The sequence below is a fragment of the Rousettus aegyptiacus genome, unplaced genomic scaffold (genome assembly GCF_014176215.1).
Source record: "Rousettus aegyptiacus isolate mRouAeg1 unplaced genomic scaffold, mRouAeg1.p scaffold_m13_p_7, whole genome shotgun sequence".
Taxonomy (NCBI): Eukaryota; Metazoa; Chordata; class Mammalia; order Chiroptera; family Pteropodidae; genus Rousettus; species Rousettus aegyptiacus.
In genome coordinates, this window is record NW_023416310.1 from 113,561,017 (window position 1) to 113,573,157 (window position 12,141).

The 12,141-nt window shown below is 45.6% G+C and overlaps 1 protein-coding gene across 2 annotated transcripts in view; it reads left to right on the forward strand.

Annotated features, from left to right (window-relative positions):
* NPAS2 (neuronal PAS domain protein 2) overlaps positions 1 to 12,141 on the forward strand; it is a 129,337-nt gene that overhangs the window by 48,885 nt on the left and 68,311 nt on the right. For both annotated transcript variants that reach the window (XM_016157254.2, XM_016157255.2), the window contains exon 2: positions 8,782 to 8,835. In XM_016157254.2, the coding sequence (XP_016012740.2) occupies positions 8,804 to 8,835 (32 nt within the window). In that variant the 5' untranslated portion in view covers positions 8,782 to 8,803. The remainder of the gene's footprint in view (positions 1 to 8,781; positions 8,836 to 12,141) is intronic.

Genomic DNA, 12,141 nt, shown 5'->3' on the forward strand with positions numbered 1-12,141 from the left:
AGTTCGCACAGGCCTCAGGGTACATGTCATCATGTCATTGTGTTATTGATGGTGTGATTAGAGAGAATGTGTGGCCTGCACCTGGGAAACTGCAGAGTGCTGGAGAAATTCAGATCCTAGTTGTCCTGTTCTTGTTAGGGGAACACTTGAAGGGCAGGTTTGGGGTAAAAAGGAAGGACTTTATTCTGTGCTGGAAAGTGTCCAACCTCTAACCAAAGTGTGACGTTTCTGCAGGACCTTCCTGTGGTGGCTGCCTTGTGTCACGTGAATTCAGCCTGTTCTCAAGGGTTGTCGCCTGTGCCTTCTGTCCTCCCTTGTCAGGTCTGCTACCACTGGGTGGGCTAGGCCTCCCTCAGGGGCCCCCATCCGGGCCCCCCGTGGCATCAGTGGCTGTGGCTCAGTCTGTGCACTGCCCACAGAAGTGCAAACAATGTGCGCCACCAACAGAGGGGTGACCTCAAGCAGGCACCACAATATGTGTCCCAGGCACATGGCTCTACGGACAAGTCTAGGTGCCAGTGACCAAGCCTGATGCCCCAGTCATTGGCTCCAATCGAACCAGGCTCTTCTGTCAGGTCAGGAGGAGGACTGTCCAGGTGGCTTAGATGGACCTTTCATCCCACCTTCCCATCCCAGAGGAACCCTGCCATCCCACCGGGCACACCAACCTCCTAGGGACAATTCGTCTCAGCTGAACTGTACCATTAGAGACCAACAGAGGGAGCACAAGGGGACCTGACTCTTGGATATCTTTGAAAAATGAGCACATTATGTCCAGTAAGTCATGAGGGAGTTGCACAGCTGGAGGATGGGCACGCCTGTGTGGCCTCCTGTCTCAGCACGGGCTGGGTAGCGTTAGGCTCTGAAGGTCCTGGCCACCCTCATTTCTAAGTCATGGTTTCTGACCACTGCACTATGAGAAAGGAGGCATTTTACCTTTTTTGCACAGCCTGTCCTCGGCTAAGTGCTTTGCAAGATGAGCTGTCCTGACAGGTTCTCATATGCACAGTGGGAAGTGGGTACCGGCACACATCTGCAGAAGATGATGAAGCATCAGTTTCCAGGTGGCCAGTCCCCAGTCTCTGTTGAAGGAAGGGGCGTGGAGGACATTCAAACCCGTATCTTGTTCCTTCCCAAATTAATTTCACCACCTCACGCAGTCAGCAGTTCACATGAACCATCCCATGTTTTTATTAAGCATTATTTGATGTTGAATTATTCTGATATGAAACTCAAAACTCCACGGCCTAAACAAATTTGGCCTCTTGTTTCAAGGACAGCTTCTTTTTCTTTTGCTCTCCTTGCAAACTTGAGCACAGTTAGGCTGGCCAAAGGAGCATTGGGATGGAAGGTTCCGTGGAGGGAGATGCTGGGTGGCGGCATTTTGTGGATTCATTTTGTTTCGTCTGTGGCAGCTGAATGGTGGCTTCCAACAAAGGCTTTCACTGACTCAGTTCTGAGTATGACTCATAAATCTATTTTTCCTTCTCTTGCTGATTTTTTATAGGCTTCTATTGTCCACACCCTGACCACACACTGTCACCCATCAGATTCTCCAGTTGACTCAGGTTTATATTGTACGGTCTAAATGCTTTATAAAGGGGCCTCCAAAAGCAATTTTAAGTGATTGGAACATAAGTTCCAAAGGTTGCAGAAAGAATATGTCACAGTAGAATGATTCTTCCAGCCAGATTTCGCCATGATTTCTATTTTGAAAATTCTTTGCTGACCAAATGATGTAATTGTAAATTTACTTAATAACAACTTTTCCAGCTTTCTCCATCCATTCCTTCATCACTCTGTCACCGTTCCCCTGAGTAATGAATCATCAGACCTTAGAAGCGGGAACCATGACCCTAACAGGCAGATACAGCCTCAGTGTTGATGTTGGAGAAGCTTGTGGCATAATTTTCTTAGGGTCATGGAAACTCCCTGAGGTGGGGTCTCATCTTGCTTTCTCCTGAGAATCTGGCTCAGTGAGACCCCCAACAAGCCTCAGGAGGCACAGCTACTTGGGAGCGCTGTGGGAGTGGCTAGGGTTAGGGACAGCCCTGCCTACCCTGCCTTTCTCAGGTCGAGGGGTGCTAGAGTGTGACGAGAATTCGAGAATTCGTCAGCTGGAGGGGAATCGAGACTGCAGGAGTGGGCAGCCCTTGGCTTTTCACTGTCTGTTTCCTTTAGAAAAGCTATTTTTCCCCCCAGCAAATGAATCATTGCAACCAAAATGACATTCCCTGGAGAGGAAGAATTAAAATATGGAAGTCATTTCCTAGCCTCTCCCAAAGGACAAAGGGAGACGATTAAACATTGCAGTTCATCTATGACTGTTTTTTAAAGCCTTTTTATTTCTTAAATGTAATGAGGAAAAATCATTATCACGCTCCCATGTGTGATATACAGACATTAATCCAAGCGACATGAGGTCCTCTTACCAGGGACTGACTGGGAGGACAGAAGTCTCACTCGCTTTTGACGACAAATAAATAAATCCCAGTCCATCAGGATGCATGTGTGTTTGGCATTGCTTCTTTTGATTTCAACTCTTTCATGTTTTCAGTATTTTTTCTTTGTAATGACTGAAATTCACTAGGTTTTGTTGGTATTATGGGGAGGAAGATTAAGATTTTCTAGCTAACTTGGGACCTGTAATTCAGACCATTTCTCAGCCAATTTGAAAATGTCATGATTTTATTTTGTGCAGACATTTGCCTTGCAACAGAACAGACTGATGGTAGTCATTTTGGGGAAAATTCATGATGATACAAAATGGCCCACTAGTCCTATAAATGCTGTACAGAAAGTTCAAAACAAAAAGAGACTGAAGAGGAAGGCTGAGTTGTGATTCTAGTAGTTCCATCTGGCCCACGGCCTGTTTTTGTAAATAAAGTTTTATTGGAACACAGCCATACACATTTCTTATTCATTGTCTGGCTGCTTTGCACTATGATGGCAGAGCTGAGTGGTTGCAACAGAGACTGTATGGCCTGCATCTAAAATACTTACTAGGTAGCCCTTTATAGAAATACATTGCAAACCCTGCTTTTGTAGGATAACCTACCTTTTTGTGTGTGAGGCATGTAGCCTTCTCTGGAGACCCAGGAGTGAGCTGCCAGCCTCCAGGGGAGTCCCTGTCCTCTATGATTCATTACTCTCTTACCTCACTGCTGACATTCTGTGGAACCCAGGGCAGATGTGGCATGAACAGATGGTCACTCTGCCATTTGCTGGTGGTCGCTGTTCACCAAAGGCCAGAGTTCCAGTTAGTCATATAGAAGGTGGCTGTGAGAAGGAATGTTTTAGAGCCCCTAAGGGCAGAGATTTCACCTAGGCAATGAAAATGTCACTTGCAGACCTCGCTTTTGTTCTTTTGTTCAGTTAAAGTCAATAGCTGTCTGTTGAGGATGTCCTCCGTCCCTTCCTTCTAGCTCTGTTCCATTCCCTTCTATCCCTCCCTTGCAACACCACAGGGATCTCAGTTTCTGTTTAGTCATCACGCAACACCGTGGGCAGGTCCGCCACCCCAGGCAGCACCACTGTTTGTATGCGTGTTTCTGTCTTTCCGCCATGCCCACATATACATACATGTATATACACACGTACAATACTGACTGGTAGACGGAACAATACCCTCACTCTGCCCAAAGACATAGGTGTAAGTACCAGTTTCAACTGATAGCTGTTTAACTCACTGTCATTATTGATACTGTGATTAATAGTAGCTAAAATTTTCAGTGACTTATTTGTGCCAGGAACTGTGCTGGCAGTTTCTCATTGATTCTCTCATTTTCTTCTTACAACCACACAATGAAGGAGACCCTGCTGTTACCCCACTTCACAGATGGGCACAGGGGTCGGAAGCACATGGACTTGCCCAAAGTCATACAAGGCTAGAGCTTTCTGCTGGAGTCTGCTGACTCTAGGCCACCACTGCCTTTTCCCCTTCCCAGATGTGGATGCCAGGACCAGGAGCTCTGAGACTCAGCATGTCCCAGCAATGGGTGTGGTTAAGTCCCTGGAGTCTTCTAGGCCCACTCAGTGCTCATTGACTTTGGTTGGTTAGATTCTCTAGCTGGTCTGCTTCCTGGGCCTGGCCAGACTCCTTCACCCCCATCCTGCTCAGAGGTCTCCACTGCTTGCTGGCAGCCACTGTGGGTCCCAGGAGGTAGGGGCAGGACAGCTTTCTTTTTCTGTTCAGGAGCATCTCTCTGAAATCTTAGGCTTATGTAGCCCCACTTACCCCACAGCAATCTTCCTGCTGTGCAGAGAGCATGTGCATTGAAATTCAAAGCAGACAGGAAGAAAAGATGAAGCTGGAGTCACCTGCCTTAGAAGGGGCCTGGATCATAGGAGGAATGTATAGGTTAGGACAATAATTCGAGACAGGCTGGGATGGACAGGACTCACCTTGTGTGCTGCGGCATCATGCTGGCCCCTTATGCACAGGTACATGCAGAGGTCCCTCTCTTGTACATCTCACACCATACCTGCCTGGTGGGTGTTGGCCTCCATTAGGAATGAGGAAAACAGACTTGTGAAGATTTAAAGACTTGTTCAAACTCATAGAGCAAGTGGGTTGAAATTGATATTGAACTCAGGCTGACTCTGAGGCCAGAAGCCCACACACACACCCTCAGCAGGCAATGGGCAGAGACGGCCCATTGGAGTCTATCCAGAGCCGGAGGTCCGTGGGCTGCCCACTCAGCCTCGCTGGATGGTGCTTCCTGATTCGTAAGGATTGTACAATTCTATCCATCCCATCTCACCCACAGGACGGGATGGAGAGGAAATGAGCTCGCACTTTCGCAGGGTTTTGCAGTAGCTGGTGGTTGGCGAGCGAGCCCCTAGCCCTTCCCAAAGAGCACTGGTTGCTGCTTTGTCTGAGTGGATTTCCCAGTTAGTCAGTGGCTCCCAAACACATAACAGCTTTTAGTTTTTATGCGACAAAATTGTACCTTTAAGTGTACTTCACAAGTAGTGCCACTCTGGATTGATCATGCTCATTGGGAGGTTCGTGGGAGTGGAGGTTAGGTGATCATGTGGGAATTCAGACAGGAGTTTGGCCCTGGCTGTGTCCTTTTTATGAATAAAGTTTTATTTACAATATTAGTGAATAATTATTGATACATTATTATTAAAAGCCATACTTTATTACCATTTTCTGTTTCTGCCTCCTTCCCTCCCTCCCTTCTCTTTCACTCCTCATACATTTATTGACCACTTCATATGGGTAAGAAGCTGACTAGACAGCGTGACATGGGTAGAGATGCATTGTACCTAATGACTGCTATCAAAGTAGAGAACCTGAGTTTGGGTGTCTGCCATGGGCCAGGCTTGTGCTGGCTACTTCCATATGTGCAAACTTATTTTCAGTTATTATTTCTTGAGTGTTTAGTTACTAGATGCAGATGCCTATACTTCAAATTTGGGGAGATATAGCAAGATTTAAAAAGACTCTAAATAGTTTGTGTTCCAGAAAAATCCAAGAATCCCAGAACTGGAAGAGCCCTTAAGAAATGCACCTTACTGGGGGTGCTGGGTTTTCTCCCTGCACCCTTCAGCACCTCTCTACCTTCCGCTCTGGCTCTGCTGCTGGAGGCTCCCGGTGTGGATGACACAAGTAGGCTCCCTGCCCCCTGCCTAATAGGGGACACAGCGGGAGATCACCATTGGGGGAGGAGGAGAGTGAGGTGAGCTATTTATTCCCTTGGCTCCCTTCTTATAAGGTTTCCTCAGGCTGGCTGTTTTTCTCCACCAGATTCCACCTCCCCTGAATGACATGCTCCTCCAGGTTTGGGTCACCATTTCTCTCTTGTCCCTTTATCCTTAGAGGTGCTAACAGCTCTGCTGATACCAACCCTAGGGGACTACACCATCTCTGCTCCCCTCCTGAACCTTCACAAGCAGGCCCTTTGTAAATAAGCTATTCTGAAGTACCCCAGTCATCCCATCCATTCCTGCTGGGACATGGACCAACTGGCCTCGTAAATGCCTGGCCCATCTAGAGAATGTGGTTATCCAGAGTAAGGACTACAACTTCCCTCCACTGTCACTTGGAGGTTAGTGACATCAATGGTTATCTTCTCAGCTCCAAACAATCTCCTCTGCCTTCATTTAAGCCCATTTTCTCTTCTCTGGAACTCTCTAGTCATTAAAAAAACAAATGCTCAAAACCTTCATCAGAAACTCTTTATATAGTTGAGAAGAACAGCTGTCACCCCTTAAACTTCTCTGTCATTCTTTTCATCTGGCCTCAGGGTTCTGACTTTCTTCCCCTGTGCCTTTGGGCTCCTCCAGCCCCTCCATATAATGAAGTAAAAGAGTGACTCAAAATTACAAGGCAGGAGGCACCTCCATGTTCATAGCAGCACTGCTCACAGTAGTTGAAAGGTGGAAGCAACTCAGTGTCTATCAGTGAATGAATGGAGAGACTAAAGGTGGTATATAAATACATTAGAATATTATTCAGCCTTAAAAAGGAAGTGGTGACACATGCTATGTGATGAACCTGAGGACATTACACTGGGTGAAATAAGCCAGGTACAGAAGGACAACTACTGTATGATTCCACTTATATGAGGTCCTTGGAGTAGTCAGATTCATTGAGACATGGAATGGTCGGTGCCAGAGGCTGGGGGGAGTGGGGAATGGGGACTTTTTGCTTAATGGGGACAGAGTTTCAGTTTTGTAAGATGGAGAGAGTTCTGGAGATGGATAGTAGTGATGGTTGCACAATAATATGAATGTATTTAATGCCAGTGAACTATAGATTTTTAAATGGTGAATTTTATGTTATGTGTACTTCACCATAATTTTTAAGTAAAAACAAAAACAGCAAAAAAAAAAATGAGGAAGACTTGGGCACAACAGATATGACAAAACAGTGAAGACACAGAGCTTAAGTGGCAGGTGCTACCAGGGGACTCGGTTTCTCTCCATATAAGTCAGTTGAGCAGAACAAGTTAGACAAGGGTCAAGTGACAGGAATCAGGCAAGGAAATGAGAGGGTGGGGAAGAAGAGGAAATAGGCGTAGGTCACCAAGGTTCATGGATTCAGGAAAAGTTTTAGGATAAACATATAAATCAGAGAAGATGTGGTTGATAAAGAATAGCTATTAGTCATTTATAGATGTTTCACTTATGACAGAACAACCCCAGTCCTCTAAACAGGATTCCAGAACCTCAGGAAAGTGGACTGGATGGAACCCACATCCCTCCCTGAATATGCCCTGTTCAGGAGCACCTGGTAAGGGCATGGCTTGGCGGGTCCTTGCTCATGCCCTGAGCGCATGGGAAGCTACCACGCCACATGGGGACAGACCTGGGGTAGTGCATCATTAAATGATTTGGCACCGCATTCTTCATGTCTCAAAGCTTTGAACAGATTCCATCTGGAAAACATTAAGCACATGCTTGTGTGCATTTGTGTTAACCTCAGTTTAATTATAAGCCTCAACTGCTAAATGGCGTTTCTTAATTTATCACTAAAAGTGATACTGAATGGTGGCATGGATGTATGCAGGGGCTATGGCTGCAGAATTCCTCTTCCTCTTTCAGCTCAGACTCATGCCCATGCACATAGCAGACCAGAATCTCCAAAGAAGTGATGTCAGTGAAAAATTCATTTGTCCCTTAAAATTTTTTAATCTAAAACTTTTGATTTGGAGAGTAGTACATTTGAGAAGTGTTGGATCTGGAGTTCTGACTTCAGACCTTCTGTTTTGAGAACAGAAGCATGTGGGCAGTAGTGATTCAGCATCCCCCTGGTCCCCACCCTTATCTCAGTCACCTCTATCCTCTCAGCCACCGCAAGCTTTGCCTCCAGTTCTCCCAAAAGGTTCTGGTTTCATGGACACCCCAAAAGTGTTTCTGTTGGAAGTGCTGCCTGGAGGGGGAGCACTCAGACTGGCAGGACTCTGGGAAATGTGTGAATGGAGGAAGGTATCAGGGATGTAGCCCTGGAGGGTGAAGGACCACAGGCTGTGTGTGGCAGAAGGGGTCCAATCAGTGGGCCCAAGAGGCTTGGAGCCAGCAGCCTGGGAGGGTAGTTCCAGGCTGGGAGGTAGCCTCTGATGACTTGGCTCCAAGAACATTTCTGGATTGTTATTTAATTGTCACATCTGTGTGCCTTGATGATCTAAGGACCTATAAGTGCCTTAAAGGAAGGACTATGGATTATTCCCCTTGGGAACCCCTGTTCCTCCAGTCTGCATTGTAAGAGGAGTTTGTGTATTTGAATGAACAAAGAAATCAGGGATCTCCTTAGAATATCTTGGGCAGCTTGCAGGTTTAAGGCTGAGATAAACAGATGCTTCATTCAACTGGATTCAGATAGCAGTTCTAAAAGTGTGATCTGGGGACACATGGGGGGTTCCATGATGTCAAAACAGTTTCTCTAATACTAACATATTATCTGCGGGTTTTACTCTTATGAGTGAGTGTACCCTGGAATTTTCCAGATGCCCATTAACATCTGACGACTTAATTGCTCTGATACCTAATGGAATGATTGCTGTATATTTAATATTTCTCAGTTTTAACCCACTTGCACTAGTGCCCTTTGAAGTCCTTGGTAATTTTCAAGTGTGTAAAGGGTTGCTGGAAACAAAAAGTTTGAGAACCTCTGGGCTGAGGCACATGGATTAGGTAAGACCATAATGAGGACAACCAGAAAGACCTGTGAGAAAGGGCTAGAAGCAGACGGTAATCATTTGTTGTTGTTCTCCTTCTCTTTCTTCTTTCTTCTTCTTCTTCTTCTTTTTTTTTTTTTTTTTTTTTTTTCAGGAAAAACTGCAGAGAAAATCTAATGGATGAAGATGAGAAAGACAGGGCAAAGAGGTAAGAGGAACCATCGTCCTGCCTTAGCAGTGTTCTGTGTGGTTGACCCATCTGAACCTGGACCTAGATTGTCCTCACTCAGTCTTGGATTAAAGCCTAGCATGATAGGCAATGGGACATACCTTCAGTCCCCACTCTCCTTGAAATATTGCAGTGCTTTGTTAAAAAGTTTAGACCAGCTCTTTCAATTTTGTTCCTTACCCTGAAGTTACTCGTTGCCTGGAACTTGCCATGAGGTCTTAACATGTTCTTACATTATCCCTGTTGACCCAGGTGTCCTGTCCTGGTTACAGACAGATACTGCCTGGCAAGGCAGCCTAATGGGAGCCAGATGGGCCTAGGTTCAAATCTTGGCTCTGCTTTTGGGGAGCCGTCTGGCTTTAGGCAGTCATAGGAAAAACTGTTGCCATACATTGACCACACACTAGTCCCCTTCCCTGGGTTAAGCACTTCTGGGTGCATTATATCAGTTTTCTCATCTGTGAATAGAGACGTCATAGTGACCTTGCACTGCTATTGGGTTGACCAGAAATGCTCACCTGGTAGCTGGCATGTCAGAGCTGTTAAACCCAGTCTGTGCTTAGATAGGGGTCAGAAGTCCCCTTCCCTGGGACATTTATTGAATCCTTACAGTATATGAAATGGAATCATAAAGTTGATGGTTTGAAGGTGAAAATTCCAGGTAATGTCATGTTGAATGTTATCAATTTCACATGATTTGCCCAAGTTGGTGGTTTCTATGCTAGCTCTTGAGGAACAAAGATGGGTAAGAGGCCTCCTGTCTAGATGAATGGAGGTGATTGGTAGGTAATACAGACCGTTAGGCCACAGGAGACAGGTCCAGCATGGAGTGCTGTGGTAACATGGGACACTTCACAATAACACATTCACAAAGGTGTCTCAGTAGCAGTAATGAAAAGATTGATGGTAGTGGCCTGCGTTCGCTAAGCACTCCCTGTGTGCCTAAGCCTTTGAGGCACACAGTGCTGGGCTAAGTACCCTTATATGCATTACCTCATATTGTCTCCTCGACAGTCTTCGAGATGTGTATCACTGTTATTCCCATTTTATAGATGAGGAAACAGTAGTTAAACAAGGTTGAGTAACCATCAAACATCCTGAAGCTCTAAGAAGTGGCCAAAGTGGAAGTTAAACACAAGCTTCCTGACCTTAGACTCCATTGTTCTTCCCCAGCCTACAAATGAATCTTTTAACATCAAGACTTATTTAGTCCGTCTGGCAGGCCCAGACGGGGTACTGTGTCCTGATGAGACTTTGGAGTCCACAGGTGTTTTACTTTTGCCGTCATCACCTTTAATGCTGCCCGCCACCCCTCAGCTCTGTGTCTCTACTGCACTGCTTGCTTACCTCAAAATCAAGAAGAGAGGAAATGCATGTTTTGGCTTCACCAGACTCAGGGATCACCAAATAGAGATTCCCATCAAATCTTGGCCCAGTATTCTCAATGAAATTAGAAATTTTTAGCTTCAGACCAAAACTCTCATTGTCTCCAGAAGACAGGTACCATGTTAGGCAAGGTTTTCAAAGCTTTAGGAAATTCATGGTTTATTTGGATTTCTGATCAAGTGTTCTGAACCCGGACACAGTTGTTCTTTCTTCTGTGAGTTTCCATGTAAATCCAATGAGTACTGAGTGCCTGTTGCGTGTTCAGAACTATGTGTTGTTTTCTTTAAGGAAGATGCAAAAATCACGGTCCTCGAACTCACAAAGGAAACAGTTTGATTGAGATAATGAGGGTAACACTTTGCCATTTTGTGCTGCAAACATAAGCATGTCTTTCTAATTCTGATGTGACTTGGTTCTGCGGGGAGAGGTGACATGTGTGTGTGTGCATGCATGCGTGTGCCATGTGGTCATCCAGGAGGTAATGTGCTGCAGCAGGAAGTACACAGCTTAGACTCAGGTGGGCTGGCTTTGATTCTTGCCACTTTTTCTTTTTAACCTTGGGCAAGTCACTAAACCTCTCTTACCCTCAGTTTCTTCCTCTTTAAAATGGGGGTGGTAGCAGTAGCAGCTCCTCCCTAGGGTTACTACAGGGACAAAACGCAACTGTATGTAAGCCTCTGGCACAGTGCAGGGTCCACAGTGCTAATGAGAAGAACTAAAGGTTAGGAGCACACGCTGCATGCCTGCAGCAGTGTGCGGACATTAACTCTCTCGTCCTCACCACGTTCCTTTGATATAGTTTTATATTAGCCCCATTCCACAGTCCAGAAAGCTGAGGCTTAGGGATCATGTAGCCAGTCAGTGGCAGGCAGGGATTCAAACTTAGGCATCGGTTATTGGAGTCTGGGCCCCTAACAGCTTCTCACGATTGTCCTGGATACTGTTCCTTTTTTACCATGTATCAAGAGACATGGACAGAAAGTGCTGATAGGAATCCTTGCTTCCCAAAGAAATCAAATTTCTGTACTCTGCACTATTGTAAAATATCTCTTGTTCCATTTTTCCATAGAACTCCAAGAAGAAACTGTTTCATGTGATCCTCTTCCTTTAATCGGGTGTTAAATGAGTAGGTCATCAGCACTAATGAAAATTGCATTATTGCCTTGCCTGTCAGCTGAGCGTTGTGTTTCCATAACTCAGGGAGTGGGAACGGGGGTGAGTTTGGAGTTGTGCTGCCTTTTGTAAATAAGAAGCAAGAGAAGGGGGTTCTCAAGAGCATGAACTCAGGTTCTTAAACACAAGCTAAATGACCTTATTATTCCTGGACCCTAATCCTTAGTCCCAACACTGATAAAATGGTTCAAGGAAGAGGGAGGAGTTATAGCACAGCAAACATGAAGCCTACATATGTACTTCTGTGGAAGCAGGTGTTGCAGAAGGAAACGCTTTAGCCAGGGCATGCTGGCTATTTTTTCAGGTTCCCCAAGGGGGACTATTGATACGGACCAATGACTGAGTCCATTCCATCACCATTCTGGAAATATTTAACTGAGGAACATGGTGAGCAAGTGGGAGATAAAGAAGGAGTAAATAGAACTGCCCTATCCTCCACGATCTTTGAGGCAAATGAGGCAGACATTCTTGGAGACAAGCTTAAGGGAAAAGAACATGTCCTGCGGGGTCTGTGCTGAGTAAAACCAAGATGGTGATCAGATTTGTATGCTGTCCTTCCTCAAGTGGATACCATGGTTAAGGTCAGAGACTGACCTCATTTCACTGTATTATTTCTCTGGATGTAAGTTCTATGGGTCTGAAAGGAAAGGCTAGTCTGGTCCATGAAGGTCATGGCAGAGTCTGGCCCATTTGCCATCACCCCTGTGTGCCGAAAGGCCCTGTGCA